Below are 23,091 nucleotides of genomic sequence, written 5' to 3'. Positions count from 1 at the left end.
GGGATTTTTTTTGTTGTTGGAAGTTTGAGATGTCAAGTTTTTCACTGCCTCTTTCAAAATTTCAACTTCTAACTCTGTGTCTCTCTTTTTTGTCCCCCACAGGAATGAAAGTGAGGGCTTGCATGTCGCAAATGTCAGGTAGGTTAGGAGAGGACACTCTCTCTGTGGATTTTGGCTCTTCTGCTGTCATCATAAAGCTCATTGTAGATGCTCTGAGAACTGCATTTCTCATTGCCATGTCAAATTATGCGATGCATGTTATTTAGTAGACTAGACACATGTCATTTCCATGACTGAGTCATGCATGTATGTTGACATTTTCTGCATCCTGTCTCAAATGCGCATTGACTTCTTGGACGGACATCCTAATTGTCCCCATTACAGATTTGTATCAGTTTCTGTTATTTGGGGATTTGTTGAAAAACCTGCCAGTGAAGAGTTTTTTTTTGTTGCTTTTTCTAGGTCTGATTTTTGGATTATGTGGATTATTTTTAAGCTTTTAAATTTATGTTCAAGGGCATTGTGTAATCATGGTCGTACCTTTGAAAGCTTTCGCTTTTTTTGTTTGTCCGATTTGATTCAAAGCCTTGAATGGAGAGTTTATCTAGGCAAAATATCACCTTAGGCATTTAGTCATTTATTCCCCATATGGCATGGCCAGGTTTGTATACACTACCTTCTAAAATAGCTTGTGGCAGTGATGTATAATTTAGAAAAAGTTTTCATGTTGTTAGTGTGTGTGCTATAGTTAGTAGCAGTTTTATTCCTCTTATTAAATTTTAATGAATGTGTCTTACTGACAATAATATGATAGATTAGTACCAAAACCACTTCGCATTCAAAGCGAAATTGTAACGACTAGACCAACAAATAATTTATTTGATTTGATGATTGAGTCATCATGTATGTGTTTATTAATTTATTTGCTGAAATCTAAAGACAGACAGTGGATAAAGATATTACATTATGTGTGTCACAGGTTCATTTGAGCATTTTGTTTGTCAGCAAGACATTAGATATTAATTAGTTTTCTTGTTTTACTTTATTTGGAAATGAACAAGCACTCAACTACAAACCTGAATTCTTTGTCAATATTTCAGAGTCTTATTTACTAAAATAGTAATAATATTATTTGTCCATCACCCAATTATTATTCATATGCTAAGCACATCTGTGAAGCACTTTTTTAAATTGAAGGCCATAAATATCACACATACTGTACTGTAAAAAATCAAACCCTAAACTTTTAAACCTTTTCATCATCTTGAGATTGCTGAGTTATTGCTCAAGTGCCAAGTGGCAAAAATAAGACATGTTTGTACTATCTGTCTACATGGCTCTTCAGTAAGACATCGTGAGCATTTTTTCCATCAATTTTGAGCCGTGGGTCTCTACATCATTGTGATAGATTCTCTTAAAGGACGGGTCTTCAGAGCACCTGTGAAGCAGGTCTTTGTTAATAACATTCGTGGGCACCGTTGTATTGCAGCTCAAGTCGAACAGAAAGACGACTGCTGCTGTATCCATTCGGTTGAACATTTACGGCTGTATCAACACTAGGTTATTAACAGACTTAATTAGATCCTCTCTCAGCGCTGCAGTGTTATAGCGTGTGAATCAATGTACCTCAACGCTTCCTTCCAGCTTGAGGTGGCATTAGATTAGATGGAGCAATGAAATCCTCAGGGACTCTCCCATACATCCAGCAGGTCCTCTTCAACACTCGTAGCGTTTTGTGAGCCACTGGAACGGTCTTGTTCGGAGTTTGCTGTTGATCCCAGATTTCATCAGCCAGGGAAGTTTGAATTGAGCACTGGAGAGGAAATTGTTGCAAAAGAAGCTCAAATTGCTTATCAAAGCGAGAGGCTGTCCCCAAGGAGCGCTTCTTGAGGAATATTGGACTTGTGCAACAACATTATACACGATAACACACAACAAAAGTTGTTGTCGGTAATTTGCAAATTATCTGGCTGCAGATGGATGACACTTATTAGTTTTAGGGTGAAGTGCTGTAAGGGATCGAGGGTGAATAATCATAATTGGGGAAGATCGCTGTGTATTTTCTGTTAGGCGAGCAAACCAGGCGATTTTCTAGCCAGAGGAAAGCCTTATTGTCTTAGCCTTTAGCCTGTATGAAAACCAAAGGCCCTGTGTCGACAGTCTCTTGGCTTAGTGTTCTTCCCCCGGATCTGTCTTATTAACATGGAAAACTTGATAAGATTGTTGAATTGGAAAAGCAAGTCAGATATGAATCTAAAGTTAAAACTCTTTCCTGTGTTGGTGTGAATGAACCAGATGTATGATTTGGCTGTATAAGACCTTTGGGAAGAAATGTTAGAGTGTTGTGTTTTAATGGACCAATATATCAGCTGGTCTTTGGTCTTTTTGAACAAAGATGATTTGCATCAGCTGATAAACATGTTTGCTTGGCTGATTTAACAGTGTTGCCTCCCCCTTGTGTATGGCTCTTTGAAATCCATTATATTTTTTCCAAATTCCATTTTTTCCATTAAAATTTTTCTGGATTTAGTTTTTTCTGTTTAAATTTTTCTACAGTCTGTTTTAATGGTTAAATTAAATTGTATTAATCAGAAAGCATGTTTAATTAATTGAAATCATGAAACTTGCATAATTTAACAGCAATTTATTAAAAGTTAACGAAACTTTTCTTAACAAAAATTTACCAAATTCAGTTTTCCATTAGTTTTTTGGATTCTATTTTAATGGGTTCATTCAATTTTAATAATCAAAACATTTCTAAATAAGCTATTTTATTAAAACTAATTAAGTATTATTTTATTTATTCATTTATTTTTTCAGAAATACTGTGTTGTGTGTTTACATTTTTCTGGTAAATAAATTCTGGTAAATAATTTTTCTGGTAAATATTCCTTGAAAATAATGTTTTAATAATAATTTTATTAGTAGTAGTAGTTCTATCATTACATTTAGTAATACATTTTTTTCACAGTTTCTTTAAGTTAAATCAAACTTTTATTTTGACAGGTCACTGTGAAGACCTTTGAGTTTCTGTTTGTATATGATATGACAATAAACAACAATAAATGACAATGTGTTCATGTACTCATATATTGAGTTGGCAGAGGCTGAAAACACCGCAAGCATCACACGTGCTTCAGTATGTGTGTAGTAAACAAAACCGTGTGTCTGCGCCATTCATTCACATAGAGACACGCAGAACATACAGGTTTCATATTTAAATAGTATTTTTGCAGCTTAATATTCACAGACACTAGACCATATCATGTTTTGATTAAAGTGTACTCACCTACTTTTGATTTATTCATCCAAAAGTTGGCAAATTCCGTGACATTCCGCGTTATACAGTAAATTCCGTTTTTATGACCGGATTCTGCGTTTTCCACATCGCGGAAATCATACAGTAAATATTGAGGGGGACAAAGTAATAAATATTTTTTATATATTATTGTAAAAACTAAAATGAAATAAAAATGTAAAGACAAAATGGGGGGGGGGGGGAATTAAAACATATTGTAATGTACTGTATATAGCCTACTAACTTTCAAAAGTTTGAGGAACATTTTTGTTTTTAAAAGAAGTCTCTTACACTGGGTGCGACAGGTGTGTTTTTAGAGTTTTAACTGTGGAGGTCTCATGAAAAATATTGATCTGCATTATATTTCACAGAAACCACTCTTAGTTTTAAAGGGGTCATATGATGCTTTTTTAAAGATCATTATTTTGTGTATTTGGTGTAACAGAATATGTTGACATGCTGTAATGTTAAAAAAACACATTATTTTTCAAATACTGTACATTATTGTAGGTCCTCTATGCCCTGCCTCTCTCAAATGCTTAGTTTTCTACAAAGTCTCTCCTTCCGACAAGCGCAGTCTGCTCTAATTGGCCAGCTGACCCAGTGCATTGTGATTGGCCGAACACAGCAAGCACTCGTCGGAAATGTAACGCCCCTTACCATAATCGCGAGCTTCATCTTTCAAAATAAATGTAAAGACCGAGCCCGAAAGGGGAACAGAGTCGCGTGACAGACACAGTGATGAAGCTGGTATGTGTGCAGTACACAAGCCACGGTTATAACAGCTGACTCCACTGTGATGTGACCCCCCCTCTCTCTCTCGCTCTCGCGCTCTCTCTCTTTCTATCTCTTTCTGTCTCTTTCTCTCTCTCTCTCCCTCTCTCGCGCTCTCTCTCTCTCTCGCGCTCTCTCTTTCGCTCGCACACACACACACACACGATGCGCAAAACTCTGCATTTGAACAGTCAATAGTAAATACTTAAACTAATAACAAAACAGTAGCTGATTCAGAAGCGCCAGATTGTCATAGCAAAGTCAGAATTACCTCCTCTCCTAGGTTCACGAAACGGTCGTCCATAAAATGCATTGCTGTTCTGTTGTAAGTCATCTTAAAGATTTCTAAGAGCATCTACTTTCGGAAGGCCAAATAAAGTGCTTTTGCTTTCGCCTAGAAACACACAGCGTCTCCCTGACATGGCTGCTTCAACTCTAACTGCGGTTACTGAAACCACGCCTTCTTTCTTTGCGTGAACATTTGGGCGGCATTATGCAAATATTTCCACATAGTGAGGTAGATATGTGGGGGCGTGTTAGAACGAGCCATTTTAGGGGGGCGTGGCAGAGTCTTAACTTTGATAAAGAATATCTCTGTGGTTTTGAGACTTTAGTCTTTGCAACTTCAGGGATCTTATCTATGCACAATCAGCTTGTAACACTCCAAAGAGAAAGGAAAACTTGAAATCGCATCATATGACCCCTTTAAGCAACTGTTTTATCCCTAGAAATGGGGACAAACACTTGGAGAAAGCAGAGACTGTGGGAATTTTCACTTACAGTAAAGTTCTCCTCTTCGATATCAAAGCTTCGAGCCAAACTCAATTGAGTGAACAGGCATATCGCTCATATCTCTCCCTTATCTGGACGTTTTTAAGTCCCGCCTCAGTCAGACTTTGATGTTGAGACTGATAAATGGATGTTGGCAGTCGAGTCAGATATCAGTGTTATTTCAGCCACTGTTTTAATGTCGTCAAGCTCTCTCATAATTTTCAAACCGCAGGCAACATGTTGAGCCTTTCTAGGACAAAATGACAGTTTGAGATCCAGTGGAGGATGTTATCCTTGGATTGTTGTGTGAGTGAATGATGATTCACGGGGTAACTTTTTGAGCAATTTTGCGGGGCAACTTTTTTTTAACAATGTTGCTTAGGCACTTTCCCATTGAGAATGGGTAACAAATTTCTATCTGGATATTTTAGATTGGTCATGGGCCCTGTGTCTCACCTGGTTGCTAGTGTTGACGGCAACATTGCCCAAAGTTGCCCAGTGTATCATCAGCCTGAGAGTCTGTTTCTCTGCTGAAAATATTTAAATAAATAAATAAATGAATTTATATTTATTTATTTATAATTTATTAAAATACATTTATTTTTAAATTCAGTTTTATTTTCAGGTAGCATCATACATTATGAATTATTTATTTATTCATTTAAATCTGCTCATCCAAAATATTTTTTATGAATGCTATTTTATTTTCAAGTAGAATCATGTAGTCTTCATGTAGTTATTTATTATGAAAATTATTAATTTATTAATAGATATTTTTTATTTATATTTTATTCCCACTGTTTCAGGTAGCAACCGTATTTTTATTATTTAGTATTTTTATGAGTATTATTAATTTATTAATTTCATTTTTTAATTATTTTATTTACTGTACATTACTTCTTTTTTTTTTTTAAAGTTACATATTTTTAAATGAGCTCATCCAAAACACCGTTACAAAATCTATTTATGACTGTTGTTTTTTCAGGTATTAAACACGTTGTTTTTTATTATGAATATTACTAATTAATTATAGAAAATTATTATGAAATTAAATATGTATACATATGGCTTTTTTTATTTTATTTCGAGTGCTGCTTGGTATAAATTCAGAATTAAAAAAAATATTTTTTTTAAAAACCTGAAAATGTATTAATATTTCAAGCTTTCACTTCCCTGTATATGTTTGGCGGTATATATGTAGTAATGACTGAAATAGTTCTAAGGAGAAAACACTCTTCACACTTTGAAAAACAAATATGGCACTAGATATAGCACTTTCTCATAAAACTTACAAAGTGTAGTCTGTTTGACAAATCGTTTCAATTTCAGTGACTCAAACCATCATCAGAGCAGAGTGAAATGTCACCTCTTGCAGTCTGCTTCATTCACCTTACTACAAACCAATATATGTCACTGCTGCCAGGCTTTGCAAGTGGCATACATCAGCATGACATCAGTACGCCTCTGCTTTCCACCGAGCAGCCCTGTACAATACACATTGTTCCTTCTAGACAAGGACGTGTGTGTGTGAGCGAGTATAGCCGCAGGGAGGTTTTTAGGCCTGATCCCCCCAGAGCATTTGCCCTCTCTCATTTTCACCTCGGTCTTTACAGTCACCTTCCTGCTTTCTCTCTCACTCTGTATGTGTCTGCTCATTGATTTGGGGCCTGTAATAGGCTGCTCCATTGAAGCCTATCCACTTCGGGGTGCGTGCGTGTGTGTGTGTGTATGTGTGTGTGTGTGTGTGTGTGTGTGCGCGTGTCACACAGCTGTTGGCAGGCTCTGTTCCAGCGCTCTGATGCTCACGCTAACAGTGCAGAGTAAGACGGGTGCTTTCTGCTGACACACTGTTCTGTACTCGGCCTGTGGCTTTGCCAAGGTTAAGTAGGCAGGGCCGGTCACACACTGGTTGCTTGCAGATACTGGGAAACAAAAACGTGTGGCTGTGTCGCTGACCTGAGAAAATGCTTCTCTTTCAAGTATCCAGAAGAAGGAGGGTATCAAAGCATGTCAGACTCCAGTATTTGGGTCACATCCTGTCATCCATGCCTCCTTTTGATTGATTTTTGAAGGCAGACAAAAAATTGCCTTTAAAAAGTAGAGTAATATTTTAATGTATTGTCAAATAGACACTTTTTATTGTAATACATTATGAATATTATTAATGTATTTATTAATTTATTCATAAATATTCATATGTATTTATCTGCAATACAGTTTAAAAGTTGAATAGATTTTTTATGATTGTTTTTTTAAAAATGGTTTTAATTTTTAATTGTATTTATTTATTTATTATTTTTTAATTTATCTAAAAAAAGTCTCTCATACTCACCAATTAAGGCTGCATTTATTTAAAAATGTATTTACAGTAATATTATTGCTATTTAAAACAACTGTTTTCTATTTGAATACATTTTAAAATGTACTTTATTACTTTTATGGAAAAGCCGGATTTTAGAGCCATTACATCAGTCTAGATGAAATTTCATATTATTATTAATGTTGAAAATAGTTGTGCTGCTTAATATTTTTGAGAAAACATGATACTTTCAAACATGAAAGTTCAAAACAACAGCATTTATTTGAAATAGAAATCTTTTGTATAACATTATAAATGTCTTTACTGCAACTTTTAATCAATTTATTTTATTCTTGCTGAGGATAATTATTATTATTATTAATAATTATTACTGTTCATTTTTATTGAGTGATATTGCATTCATTTTATCTAAAATTAAGGAGGTCAAAATTTCAGGGAAAAAATATTTATTCTGTTTTAAATGGTTTAATTGTGCTAATCACAGCTATTTTATTCTATTTTACACCTACTATTTTAATAAGATCTTTTAGTGTTTGTACAGTAACACTATAAAAGCTAATTTTAAATTACATAATTTAGGAAACAACATTTTGTCTATATATATATAGTAAACTCTATGTGTGGGAAACACTGTATATATACAGTGTATATATATATATATATATATATATATATATCTATAAGAAAATACTATTTCAGGCTTTCTACTTCAAAATTTCACATTTAATTTAATGTGCTACTTTCTGTTTTTTTTATTTTTTATTATTATATTTGATTATTTTTAGGTGAAAATTGTTTCTACTCCAAATTTTTCTCAGTGTATGGGGATCCTTGACATCACAATATTTGAAAAACTAGACGAGGGGCTCCCGTTAGCTTCGGACACAGCCTGAGAGAAAGAGTGCTACAGCACTTGAAGTTTTTCCAAAATCCCTTTCTTCTCACTAATTGTGCACAGTTTCCTCTTAATCCACCCTGTATCTCTACCACATCATAGCAGAGTGGGTTTTACAAGGCAATAATTCTAAGTCCCCTCCAGCTTTGTCTCTGAAGTTTTCGTGTTGGCACAAATACTGGCCGTACTATGTTGTTATTGGGCCAGTGTCTGTGTTCACTCTCTCTCTCACTCTGCATCTGATCTGCTACAAAGGGATGTAGGGAATGTGGAGCAGCCGCACACTGTGAAGTCTGTCTTATGGGGAGTTCACAACCACTGCAAGTGGCTACTGCAAAGACAGCAGCTCTGGGGATATCGAGCATCCTCCTTGCTTTCTAGCTCATGTTTTTTCAAATTGAGTGATAGTTACAGAGCTCTGTCCAAGCACCTGTGCCCTGTTAAAGTGAGTGTTGTAAAGCCACAGTAATATATGTGGTGACTTTACTACTGTTTGGTGGAGCTGGCCTTATACAGCCAGGTCACAAAATCATTAATTATTAAAGGCCATTGAAGTTGCTACTGCCTCCTATAAATAAAGGCTCCCTCAGGGTTATGAGAGATCTGAGGTAGACCAAAAGATAGACAGACAGAGACAGAGAGCGAGCAAAATAGAAAAAAGGTTTCACAGCCAGATTTACACCTCTTATGTTTTATTACCACTCTATCAGCTTTTATACAGTGTAGAATAGGGCTATATTGGGAGTAGCATACCATCAGTCAATATTGTTTTATTATTATTATTCTGTGAGTATATTTTGCATAGTACACCTTTCAAACGTTTTTGAACAGTAAGATTTTTAATGTTTTTTTAAAGAAGTCCCTTCTGCTCACTAAGCCTGCATTTATTTGATCCAAAGTACAGCAAAAACAGTAAAAAATTGTTTTATATTTTTACTATTTAAAATAACTGTTTTGTATTTGAATATGTTTTAAATGTAATTTATTCCTGTCTCTTCAAAGCTGAATTTTTAGCGTCATTACTCAAGTCACATGATCCTTCAGAAATCATTCTAATATTCTGATTTGCTGCTCAAAAAGCATTTATTATTATTATTATTATGTTGAAAACAGCTGAGTAGAACCCCCCCCCCCCAAAATATACTGACTCCAAGCTTTTGAATGGTATAGTGTATAATGTTACAAAAGCTTTTTTATTTCAGATAAATGCTGATCTTTGGATCTTTCTATACATCAAAGATTCCTGAAAAAAATTTACTCAACTGTTTTAAATATTGATAATAATAATAATAATAAATAATAATAATAATAAATGTTTCTTGAACAGCAAATCGGCATATCAGCATGATTTCTGAAGGATCATATGACACTGAATGATGCTGAAAATGTAGCTTTGATCACAGGAATAAATTACATTTTAAAATATATTCAAATAGAAAGCAGTTATTTTAAATAGTAAAAATATTTCACAATATTACTGCTTTTACTGTATTTTGGATCAAATAAATGCAGGCTTGGTGAGCAGAAGAGACTTCTTTAAATCAAAATGAAAAATCTTACTGTTCAAAAACTTTGTATACAGGAACTACAGTGAGCAATTATAGACGCAGACCAGATTTTTATTACTCACCAGTGGATCCTCTGTAGTGAATGGGTGCCGTCAGAATGAGAGTCCAAACAGCTGGTAAAACATCACAGAATCATCATACCACTGATGCAAACTTTGGGAGTGAAATGTCTTGTGAACTGCAGTTGACCGGTACCAAATGCTCCCATTATTGACAGTGATGGTTTACTAAGAGTACTCCACAGGACAGTTTTATCACAGCACCATTTTTTGGGGATGGAGGTTTAGCACTTTTATTAACAGGAGAGCAGTTGAATTATGGAGGTGCACTGCTTCAAGTACTGTGCCTCTGCCATGATATATTAGCAATATGATAATGACCTCTTTATGATTCATCTGCACAGTGAAAGAGGTCACTGCAGCAGGAAACAAGAGCTGGGGAGATACACTTACAAACAGTAGGTTACCGCAAAAACATTTTGTTGTAGCCAGACCTTTGACTAAATGAATGCTCACTAGAGATGTACCGAAATGAAAATTATTGGCCGAAGCCGAAACCGAACAAAATGAATGTATTTCCCCCATGTATTTTGCCAATTTCTGTCATCATTGCATAATTGCATAGCCAAAATGTGCCTTTTACTGTTTTGTCTTGCTTTTCAAAGAAAAAATCAATTATAAAACAACAATTTAATAATATTTACTTAACACTGAAATTTTTTTAACATTCTAGCAGACATTATACCAACAAAGCACAATTTAACTTAAAATTAATTCGTAAAATAATATTTTTTTGGCTATTTTTGAGACCCTCTTCTTGAATCACTGTACTGTACTGTTTATTACTGTATAAATAAATGCAGCCTTGCTGAGCAGAAGAGAATTAAAACATTAATAGAGCTGTTGTAATTATTATTATCATTATTGTCTTACTTATTTTATTTTACAGAACAACAGTAAAATTACAATACTAACATTTATGAATGTTGATGGAGTTCTTGCTTTTTCTCAGCTTTTTTTTGTTGACAGCAGCAGATTTATAAACGATTCTCAAATTTGGGTTTTTCTCACACATCGCATTGTCACATGCCTTGTAAAAATTCATAACAATGTTACTGAGCAACTGACAACTGACACCATTTCAGCGCACTTTGGACTTTGAACCCCTTTCAATCATCATAAAGTAACCAGCAACAACCATCCCTACCACTTTTCATTGGAGACATGCTATGCAGTAGCTGCATTTCCATTACCCTTCAAATTGCGCAAATTAAAATTGCGAATTGAAAATACGCCTAATGGAAATGCGTCAATTTCACAAAAACTCCCATGTATCGCAAAAAAAAAGTTTTTCAGGCAATTCGAAAAAGGAATATTTCACAAAACTTATATGGAAATGTTTTTTTCGCATTTACAGATCACATGGAGTATGTAAAAAGTCATATGATCATTTTTCAATGTACTATAACCTCCAAGAAACACTTCATACGTGGCCGCTCTCGATTATAAGGGGCTTTCCCTGCCATTAATGCTTAGACAATTTACACTGCACACGTCTGCAGTGCAGTGTGGCACTGATACGGCCATTGAAGCTGATTGCGGCCACTCTAGTCAATGCTTGTGTTTATACCAGCTCTCTGCGCTGCTTCTGTAAAGATACACGCATAAATATAGCCAAAATCCATCAAACTCCCACCAAAATCCATTGACATGACTTATCGCTAGAGGAAAAAGTTAGGCTACATTTTAGTCGCATAACATTGGTTAATGGAAACGCCGTCATTTCGCAATACTTTTTTATCGATATTTATAAAATATTGCCAAAGTTTTGCACAAATCTGTAATGGAAACGCGCCTAGTCTCTCGCTGCCGGTGCTTTTTTGCATCTTTCTCGGGACACTTTTAACTGCTTCCATCCTGCCTATGTGTTTGCTGCATAAGTGCACGCCTCTATTTGATCGCGTCATGTCATTATTTGGTGCTATTTATTCGGTCTTTTCGCTTATTCGGCTGAATACTGAAATAGTTTTTTTTTGCTATTTTCTGATGAATAATTTCAGTTGCCGAACATTTGGTGCATCCCTAATGCTCACTTAAACAAAAGGAGAATGTCTGATTGACATATAAAGTGACCAGCCACAGCGGGTTTATCTGAAAAAGGTTAAACACCAATGATAGACCATGTTTATTTAATTTCTTCATCTCCAGAGGTTTTCCAGACACACTTGTGGCTTGGCCTTGTTTTTCGGCACCCATGTGTTAGCAGTCAGTCCGTTCTCAAACTGGCAGATCTGTGATGGATTGTTGTGCAGTGAAGCTGAACCGCATAGCCACTCGGATTCGGTTTGTTTCACAGCACCAGGGGCCAAGAGAGAGTGAATCGGAGCCCTGCACATTAAACCAGTGGCTTAATGGTTCAAAGCTTCTTTACTTTCATGCACGATTGATGGTAACACAAAGGTTTGTCTGGTGGATCTGAGGAAACCGTTTGAAAGGAATGAACAGATCTGTGATCACAATGCTGATCAGTCTGGACCATTTAAACACAATTACTCGGTTTTGTAGTTTGGGTGCCGGCCAGTACTGCTAAACGCAGCTCCATTGCTAGCAGCATATGCTCAATGAGAAGTGGGAGTAGTCTTCTGACTTTGCTTGAGTATTTCAATCAGGGACATTTTATTTCTCTCTGAATCACGAATATAATATTGGCAGAAATGACACATGAATCGATGCTGTGAGATGAAACCAAGGGCCTCGAACTAATGAAAATTTGCCCACCGTTTTTAGGGTCAGTAACCGGGGTGGGATGGAGATACAGAGGGTTAAGATGAGACCGAATCAAAAGCAATCACCTGATGCAGATTATGTTGTTTAAGGCAGGGGTTTTCAACCTTTTAGGACATGCGCCCCCCCCAAGTTGGTCTAATTTCACTCGCGCCCCCCCAACATCCAACAACCCCCCCCACCCCCACAGGTATTACTGTAGTCACACCTAATTACTTTATTAACATTAACATAAAATCAAATATCCATTAAAGCTATTAAAGCAGCGAACAATTTTTCTTTTGCTCTTCTTGATTAACATTATTAACATAAGAAATGCACAGATCTGTTATACTGATGTACATTTGATATTTTCTTTACTGTTTACATTCAATTAAAACAACTGACTGTGCTTGCAAGGATACTTGTCAAGACAGCCATTGGTATTCACCTGCTGTCTGAGTAGGCTATCTGTTTGTGCACTTCAGGTGTGTGAGCGGTGCGCATAGAAACGCTCTATCACAGTGCGTGAGTACCGCATTGAGATGTCTTGGACTTAAATGGCTTAAAATTACTTTTATTTTTAAACTGACAAGACTTAAAACACGTGAGAATAAAAAACTTTCTCGAGGAAGCAGCACTGGCCTGATCGTTAAGATAGTTTTGGGGGCTAAGGTGACAGATAGGGGGGCTGAAACCCACCTAAAAAGGGTTTAGAACCGCCCCTGGTATAGCGTGTGTAATTATACTGAAACATAAATATATAACCAGTTTACCTGATTCAATGTGATGGCTGAGCCTGTTTCTGAGATAACAACATGCCAATCCATGGTTGGATTTCCGACACGGCTAATCGTAAATCATCTTACACTGTCAATAAACGTGACCAGGGTTGCCAGGTTTTCACAACAAAACCCGCCTAATTGCTACTCAAAACTACAAAACGCGGCAAGTGTTAAAGTAGCCCAATTCCACGGGAAAACCGCGGACTTGGCAACACTGAGCTTGACTGATACTCGAGTCAACTCTGCTCTAACTGTCGACTAGCAGTGGGAGTCAGATTTCCCCCTAGTGGATGGCTAAAGATTTGTTAACTCGTATTCATAAATTCTCAAGAGAACGTCTCTGAATTAACTGATGCTCGCGCCCCCTTGACAGGTGCTGGCACCCCACAGGTTGAAAACCCCTGGTTTAAGGAAAGGGTCGTCACAATGTCATGCTACTGACTTGCTAACATTGCTTTTACGAGGCTATGTTAATTTAATCATGTCTCCATGTGCTTCGTTGATAACGTTAACATGTTCAAGGTCAGTTTTTTTCACAGATAGTGTTATTCCCCTCACTTACATAGATTTACAAATAAATAAATAAGTAACAGTGGTAACACTTTACAATAAGGTTCCATTAGTTAATGTTAGTTAATGTATGAACAAACAATGAGCAATACATTACAGTATTTATTCATCTCTGTTAATGTTAGTTAATGAAAATACAGTTGTTCATAGTTAGTTCATGATAATTCACAGCACATTAACTAATGTTAACAAGCACAACTTTTGATTTTAATAATGCAGTGGTAAATGTTGAAATTAACATTAACTAAGATTAATAAATGCTGTAGAAGTATTGTTCATGCTTAGTTCATGTTAACTAAAGTAGTTAACTCATGTTAACTAATGAAGCTTATTGTAAAGTGTTACCGTAATAGTAAATAAATACATACCAAACCTGTATTACTTTTTGTCAGTGGAGCACAAATGGAGAAATGTTGAAGAATTGAAGATTCGTAGTAAACATCAATGCTGTCAAGGTTAAAAAAGCACATAAAAACACCATAAAAGTGGTCCTTGCACTATATTTCAGTTCTTTTGGAATCATTCAGCCAGGTTTATGTGAGAAAAATAGAGAAATTAAACCATTTTTCACTTTTAAATCAAGTTACCGTCTTCCGCCATTTTGGAGAGTAGAACGAAGAAGGTAACTTGAGGAGAAGAATTGCTGAATAATTATGTTATTATTGTTTTCTTTGCGCACAAAATGTATTCTCATAGCTTCGAAAAATTACAGTTGAACCCCTGATGTCACATGGACCTTTTTACTGATGTCCTTGCTACATTTATGTGCGTTTATCGTGGTAATATCCTTGCTGTCTATGGAGGGTCAGAGAGCTCTCAGATTCCATCAAAAATATCTTAATTTGTGTTCCGAAGATGAACGAAGGTCTTACAGGTTTGGAATTTTCATTTTTGGGTGAACTAACCCTTTAAAATATTTGGGGGGTGTTTGTTTGTGCACACTTTTGAACAGCTCTTATAAAATGAAGCTCACACTGCTATTTTGCAGCTCAATTAGTCCTTGAAGCTAATCTTAGTCTAGCTTTGAGTTCTTGCCAGCTTTTGGACATTTTTTTAAGTTTGGGAGCGATTGTTTGGTTGTAGGAGTTATGTAACTCCAGAACCTGCTCTGTGGTGATAACAGAAAGCTTATGGCAGGCAGGGCGGAAACTCAAAAGGATTTAATCCCATGACATTACCGATTATCGTTGGTTAGCAGAGTCGCTGAGGAGAACAGCTTCTTTGTCTTGTGGTTATGGCTTGTAAACCAAGCGGCTTTGACGTGACATTGCAAGATCGCACTTCTTTTTTTTTTTGCCCATGAAATGCACAGTCATAAATATTAGTAGGCTGGAAATGGACATGTGTGCATCATGGGAAATTGGCTGGCCGATGTATAAGAAGGTTCATTAAACTAAATTATTTATAATTCAGCCCTACATGCTGTGCCGATGACTAAAGAAAGCACACAAAATAAGTACTGTTTGGTAATTAATAATTCAGTCTTCAAAAATGGAAATTATAAAAACGTGTTGGGATTTTGATCAATTTGATTCATTGGTTTGTTGCCATGGCGACAAATTGGAGTGAGATTTTGGGTAAATATAAATTTAATGTAATAAATTTAGCCATTCCAAGTAGTTGATTAACTGGATGAGGTACCTTGGTGCCTCTGATTGAAATTCAATTGAAGTTTTGTTCAATCAACAGAATCCATTTTAAGCAAAATACTGAATGCTTGCATTCCATTTAACTGATTAAAGAGCATGTGTCGCCTCCTGTGAATGTTAATACTCACATTTAAGCCTGACTAGCCAAGTTTCGTAATTCAAAAAAGCAAAACATGACATTCAAAGCATGTCTGACTCAGATATCCAGCAAACATCTGGTCTTTTAATCTCATGTAATATTGACTTGGGCGGTATGCTCTGTAATGCTCAAAAGTCAGCCTTTTTTGAGGTATCATAGGTTTTATACTGTATGTTGGATGTGAGATTGAAAAATAAGATACGGTAATTGGTTTGGTAGAACTAGCTTAATTTTACCAGGTGTCCAGGATGGCACAGATGCTGTTTAACTGCTTCAAACCTCTGGTCTCTCAGAAGCAGTTGTGGTGAACATGACATCCAATTGCACTGACAGTAAGCCTCTTATACACCTTCATTAGATTTCATTAATAGTCTGGAAAAGATTATTACTCATTGCAAACGCAAATTAACCCTTGGCCAGTAATGATTAGGCCGAGCAATTCTCCCATAATCTACGATACCGCCATCCTTCTGGGACGTAATATGAAGATTTTTAGATGTTCTGCATACATTAGCCAAATGTCATCAGACTGGCTGAACAGCGTAGAAAGGCAGATGTTATTTTCTGGTCGGATGCTACCTGCTTTTCACAGGATTGTGTCTTCAGCGCTTTAGATTATCTTGTGCACTGATATGAGGATTATGAAACTGAACAGGAAGAGATGTAATCTTTTCCCTTTTAATTAATCATAGAGACTTAAAAAGGTTTACATTAGAAAAATCTGCTTGTTTCACCTGTTGAAAGAAGGACTGTGTGATATATAGCTAAAAAAATATAAATTTTCAGCCATCTGATGATATTCTTTATGTATCGTTGTATTTATGCATTTGCTCTAAAATCTCTTAAAAGTAGGTTAAAATGTTTAATGTATCAGCTAAAATCTAGTTAAAATAATCAAAATGTTTAATGTAAGACCTAAAACACAGAGTAAAAATGTAGGAAAAATTATAAAGGCATGATTTATGAATATTTGAATGATATTCACAATGTTGCTTAATTTTATCGCCAGTAAAATCATTATGAATATATTGTGCACATTTATTCATCTGGCCCTAAGAAGGACTAACTTGATGTCCTCATCCATTTTGGATAAGCACAGGATTTTGCTTTTAATCTTAAATGACTTTACTTATTGAAGAGTTGACGACGGATATTCAGATCAATGGAAATATGCTTTTGAATCGAGGAAGCATGGCATGGTTTTAGACTACTTATGTCCTATCTGCTTATGAGAAGGTTTTCCCAGCAATATTGTCCTTAAATTTTTAATTTCCTTTGTTTTCAAGGACATGTTATTTTATTTATTTATTTTTTCTTGGAGAGATGATAAAGAGTTTTCATGAATTTAGCACTCTGGTTAATTAGGTAAACACATTTGTCTTTCTTTTACATTTCATTATTGTTTTTTGTGCATGTTCTCACTCGCTTTTTTTCTCTCTGTCCGCCCCTTACATTCTTTCAGCCAGATGAGAGCTGATTCAGCCAATAGTCGGTTGTGATTATGCATATTCGAAAGTTCCTGACCTTGATTTGAAATCATTGAGATGCAATGCACACCGGATGCAAGTAACGAGATATTCCAGTCCTCTAACAGCCTTGGTCAGCTTTCCTGGTCTATAAGTACTGATGGGTTTCCCACACTTCTTCAGTGAGTTTCAGTTGCCTGCCGTTCAGTTGAAAGAGGATTCAAAAGGATGGACAACTACTGAATTCAGTGACAGTGTTTACATATACAACGAAACACTAATAACTATCAAGACTCAACAAGAATTATATTGTTTTGTTATCGTATGACTTTAGAAGATATAGCTGTAGTACACAAGTCTTACAGACTTATTTTTGATCATTTGAAAGTTTTAACTTTTTGAAGTGCCAGTTTCTGTTCATTTTAAAGGGGTCATATGATGCGATTTAAATTTTTTCTTTCTCTTTGGAGTGTTACAAGCTCTTGGTGCATAAAAAAGATCTGTAAAGTTGCAAAGACTAAAGTCTCAAATCCAAAGAGATATTCTTTATAAAAATTAAGAGTCAACCACGCCTACCTAAAACGGCTCGTTCTAACACACCCCCACGTCTATGTCACGATGTGGGAAGATTTGCATAACGCCGCCCAAATGTTCACGCAAAGAAAGAAGGCATAGCTTTGATTCTCGCTGTAGTATTGTTACTGCCGCCACCACTACCATGTTGTGGAGATGCTGTGTGTTTCGTTATGAAAGCAAAACTACTTTGTTTGGCCTTCCAAAAGAGGACACAACTAAAAATCAGTGGTTAAGTTGTATTTACAACACTGTTCCAGAACAGTTAGTTCAACCCATTCAGATGTGTGCAACGCATTTTACGGAGGACGAGGACTGTTTCCTGGGAGAGTAGCCTACAATGTCGGTGTCTGTTTCCATAAAGTGGGGCAATTCCACTTTCCAAAGCCGCCTGCGAGCTTCAGTGTAAATATTGCGTCAAAATCAAATAAATTTGAGTGCGAGCCACTTTAAGTTTGTCTGCCTTGGGGAAACTAGCGCGTCTCCGACATAGTGATAACACTCGTTGCCTTCTCTAGTGCAGCTCAACCAGGTCTCGTCCCATTCGTTGATATTTGTGATATCACAAATCCCGGAAAATATGCGTTGTAGTCCAAACGAGTCGTTCGCTGTAGTTTTTGAAAAGTGATTTCTGTTAAATAAAATATCTCCTTTTGAAGTGGACTTTGAACTTTGTAACTTTGCAGATCTTTTTATGCTCAAACAGCAACATTACAGACTAACTAAAGTTGAAAAAGTGAAAAAGCATAATAGGACCCCTTTAAAGAATTTGCCACTGACGATTCAAACGCGAGTTTTGAGCAGTGTAGAGTAGTGCTTGTTGTTTCATTTCTCCGATCACAAATGCAGACATGGTTTTATGTTTACGCAGCGTGATATGCAACGGAACGCGTAAAAAGGCAGTATAAGTCATTATAATCAGTAATTATGTCCCCACTGGATGCAACAAATGCAACTGAATGGTTCTTTGTGGAACCAAAAATGGTTCTTCTATGGCATCGCTTGAAGAACCTTTTGAAGCACCTTTATTTTTAAGAGTGTAAGGGGCGTAACATTTCAGTCACACGCTTGAGGTATTTGGCCAATCACAACGCACTGGATAGCTGGCCAATCAGCGCACACCTCGCTTTTGAGACCGATGAGCTTTGTAAATATCGATGCATTTCAGAAAGACGGGGCATAGAGGAGAAACAATAATGTACATTATGTGGAAAATAATGTGTTTTTTTTAACCGTAAACCGCATAAACACATTGCATTACACCAAATACACAAAATAATGTTCTTTTTAGCAACGTCATATGACCCCTTTAACTGCATAGAAAAGAGTACAGTATGTTTTTCAGAGTTTCTCCTTTGTCATTCCACGGAAGAAAGAAAGTCCAATTGTTTTGCAATGACATAAGGGTGAGTAAATGACGACAGTGTTCATTTTTGGGAGAACCTCTTTAACCATAATTGGTTTGATTGTGCATGTACACACAGCATTTTTCCATCATTCCGATTCAGTACATTTCATTTTTAGTGCATTTCAGACTGTATAATGGCTTGCCTGTGATTTGTTCCTTGCTGACTGTGATCTGTTTGAAGCATGACCGAACATCAAGAACCTCTTATAAGCTGAACATGTCTCTCTCTTTCTTTTCCTTTTGAAGACGGCATGCTTCTTTGCCCCTCGATGTCACAGATAACCCTTGCAGCTTTATTGTGCCGCTGTGTCGAAGAAGTTACCCCTGTCGCAAATGGAAGTCTGCATCTCTTGGGTAAATGGAAGGGTTTGATATTTGCTTGCTAATATCTCAGAGCTGCTGCATGGACTAACTTCTATCTTATTCTCCACACATATTGGTGGCCTGGTGTCAGGTTATGCAAATTGTCATGCTCCCATCATAACGGCGTACAGCTGATTGCTCAAAAATGCACATCCGTGTTCTTTTAATAGATGTGTCTGCCATGACTGGGCCAGAGCAGTGCTGTAATGCTCCTTCTTCTTTGTGGCTTCTGTGAAAGCGGACCTCCTGTGTCTGATGGTGCACTCAGATAGAAAATGAAGAAACACATAGATTCCTCCTGCTGTGGAGCAGTAGGATGTCGTGCTGCTGATTGTGTGACATGTTGTATGATGCAAGGTTTTACTGTCAAGTTAGATGGACGAGCTTAGAGTGAAAATTTGAAAGACGTATTTTTTTTTTTTAACACCACATTGTTCAGTTTCTGCCCACTGTCCATGCTGGCTGAATAACAGTCCTGAGTGAACAGAGTTAAATTAGCAATTACCATGTTTTCAATGTAAAAAGAAGTCCAAATTTTTTTATATGTCTGTATTATATATATTTAAATATATAAATATAAAACATATGAATATAAAACACATTTAAATAAAATATTGCTAGAATGCCCCCCTAATATAGCTAGTAGCAGAGATTGTAGTTTTTAATATGTATGTGTGCTAGCACACTAGCATAGCCAATAGCACGTCCATAGAAATCTGATGATTGGAAGCCTCTGCTAGTTTGTATGAAAATTCATGCTAGCCTGTTGTCCGTGGAGGATTGTTATTCTGTGTCCTGTTAATTAGCTCTGTTGTTTAGCCTTGTCTGATTATTTTTAATTAGCTTTGGAGATGACTGGTTCTGATAAACATTAGTGATTACCGCAAGGGCTCGAGACATCCCTGTACATTAACTGCCGTTGACCACGGATCGAGATAACATGTCAGGCTTAGAGCACAACTGCAAATAACATCGGTCATCCCGTGGGATCTTGGGCTCAAACAGTTGGGTGTTCAGAGATCTCTCAAATCTGGTTTCATGAGCTCAAGGCAATGATAAAAGGATGAAATGAAAGAACTTTAAAGTGTGCAAGCATGCGCTCAGGCCTGTACTCCTTATGCTCTTTTGTATTTGAAAATTGCGTACAACATACACTAAATCCTACCCTAAACCTAACCGATAGTGGTAACAAAAACAAACATGAGATAAAAATACATTTTCTAAAGCAACCATGCCATTTCAGCCTGCTTTTTGTCTTTTTGAGCACTTTTATTGTAACTCGCGTTCGACTGGATTCTTTTCATCATAAGTGCAATGCTTTACCAGTTGAGCTATCGAGCAAGCTTACATTACAAAAGCCATACGTGGAGCCAGTAACATAATGTCAATGTCAAATTTTACTATGGCAAAAGTGTTTTGAGGTCATAACAGTATTTTTAAGGAACTGTACAAAAAAATTGTCTTTATTTTTCAATGATCTGCCTCTGAAATCATGATTTTTCTGAAAATGTCTTAGTCTCTAGAGTTCATTTCAGATAAAACTGCACAGAGGTGTATTTATGGGAATAGGAGTTTTGCAAAAATTTAGGTAGAGGCACATTTTTCTAATGAGCCTAGGTTGAAAACTGACATGGCTCCGGGAATTGACGAAGCACTAAGGAAATGGGTATTGATCAGAGACCCAAGTGCAATTCCAGGTACACAAGTTAAGACTATCATGCTAGCCATTTCTTAAAACCAGACTTCAAATAGTAGCTATTGTTTTGCTCCTCTTCAATACTTCATGACCAGCTAACAAGGTAATAAACATTCAGTATCAAGAATGCAATTACATCCAAACGCCAATGTTGATTTTAGACACAATAAAAGAAGATTCTAGCCTCTGCTACATATTAGCATGTAAATTACAGCCTCTGAACTTCAACAACCGGGTTCTTAATTGCAACAGCCTCATATTAGTAATCAAGGACTCCACTCAAAAATTCTTCATACAGTGGACTACCAGTAAAATTGATACAAATTTGGCTATAATATAATTGTAGAATATTTTAAAACCTAATGTTAATATTTCCTGTGTCACAACCATGATGTGGCAACACCATCTTCCAATTTCAGTTAGTTTGTATTCTGATCATAGGGGTTCTGATCATTTTTGGATCATTTGTTTAGAATTCCAATGACATATCAAAAACTTAAAAGTGAATAAACAAAACTTTATAAACAATAACATACTGTTTGTTGTGTTTGTTTTAATACAGTAAGTGATTGATTCAATGTATTTGGTAGTTAAAATGACTACAAATTCAGGTTTTCGTCACCACCGTCAGATGTGTCAACTCTGTCAGATGAATATTTTGATAATATTTGGTGATCTGGAGGAAGGGTGGAGAAACTCATAGCCCAAGTTGCTTGAAGTCCAGTGTTAAGTTTCCACAGTCTGTGATGATTTGGGGTGCAATGTCATCTGCTGGTGTTGGTCCATTGTGTTTTTTGAAAACCAAAGTCACTGCACCCGTTTACCAAGAAACACAATATATATTTTGTTAGCTATATTTAACAAATACTCTGTAACACCCCTCAGTTAACAAGCCATATGAGGACCTATGGACCCTCCCCCCGAAATATATTGGATTATTTCTTCAAGTGACCGGACTCCGGGGCAGGTCACTGATGTGAGGCCTTTAAGGTCTGAGAAGAATCACGCCTCTCAAGATGGGCTTGTCCAATGAGAAAGGCTTAAGTCCCAAGCTGGGATTTGGAAATACTGGGGAGTTTTATGACCCTTTGTGTGTTGTGTACATAGAAAAAGTCTTAGATCTTTGAGTTCAGCTCATGAAAAATGGGGGCAAAAACAAAAGTGTTGCGTTTATAATTTTGTTCAGTGTATATATACACTCACTGGCCACTTTATTAGGTATACCTTGCTAGTACCGTGTTGGACCCCCTTTGGCCTTCAGAACTGCCTTAATTCTTCGTGGCATAGATTCAACAAGGTGTTACAAACATTCCTCAGAGATTTTGGGCCATATTGACATAATAGCATCACGCAGTTGCTGCAGATTTGTCGGCTGCACATCCATGATGCGAATCTCCCGTTCCACCATATCCCAAAGGTGCTCTATTGGATTGAGATCTGGTGACTGTGGAGGCCATTTGAGTAAAGTGAACTCATCGTCATGTTCAAGAAACCAGTCTGAGATGATTTGAGCTTTGTGACATGGTGCATTATCCTGCTGGAAGTAGCCATCAGAAGATGGGTACACTGTAGTCATAAAGGGATGGACATGGTCAGCAACAATACTCAGGTAGGCTGTGTCATATAAACGATGCTCAATTGGTACTAAGGGGCCCAAAGTGTGCCAAGAAAATATCCCCCACACCATTACACCACCAGCAGCAGCCTGAACCGTTGAGACAAGGCAAGATGGATCCATGCTTTCATGTTCTTTACGCCAAATTCTGACCCTACCATCTGAATGTCGCAGCAGAAATCGAGACTCATCAGACCAGGCAACGTTTTTCCAATCTTCTATTGTCCAATTTTGGTGAGCCTGTGTAAATTGTAGCCTCCGTTTCCTGTTCTTAGCTGTCAGGAGTGGCACCTGGTGTGGTCTTCTGCTGCTGTAGCCCATCTGCTTCAGGGTTCGACTTGTTGTGCGTTCAGAGATGGTATTCTGCATACCTTGGTTGTAACGAGTGGTTATTTGAGTTACTGTTGCCTTTCTATCATCTCTAACCAGTCTGCCCATT

General features: G+C 36.7%; 1 protein-coding gene across 2 annotated transcripts in view; it reads left to right on the top strand.

Annotated features, from left to right (window-relative positions):
• Positions 1 to 23,091, top strand: part of LOC107566873 (IQ motif and SEC7 domain-containing protein 1-like) — a 224,830-nt gene that overhangs the window by 63,791 nt on the left and 137,948 nt on the right. For both annotated transcript variants that reach the window (XM_016252467.1, XM_016252950.1), the window contains exon 2: positions 103 to 138. In XM_016252467.1, coding sequence (XP_016107953.1) covers positions 103 to 138 — 36 coding nt within the window. The remainder of the gene's footprint in view (positions 1 to 102; positions 139 to 23,091) is intronic.

The sequence above is a fragment of the Sinocyclocheilus grahami genome, unplaced genomic scaffold (genome assembly GCF_001515645.1).
Source record: "Sinocyclocheilus grahami isolate Dianchi unplaced genomic scaffold, SAMN03320097.WGS_v1.1 scaffold3.1, whole genome shotgun sequence".
In the NCBI taxonomy this organism is placed as follows: domain Eukaryota; kingdom Metazoa; phylum Chordata; class Actinopteri; order Cypriniformes; family Cyprinidae; genus Sinocyclocheilus; species Sinocyclocheilus grahami.
The sequence above is the reverse complement of the archived record's forward strand: the minus strand, read 5'-3'. Positions and strand labels throughout refer to the sequence as shown.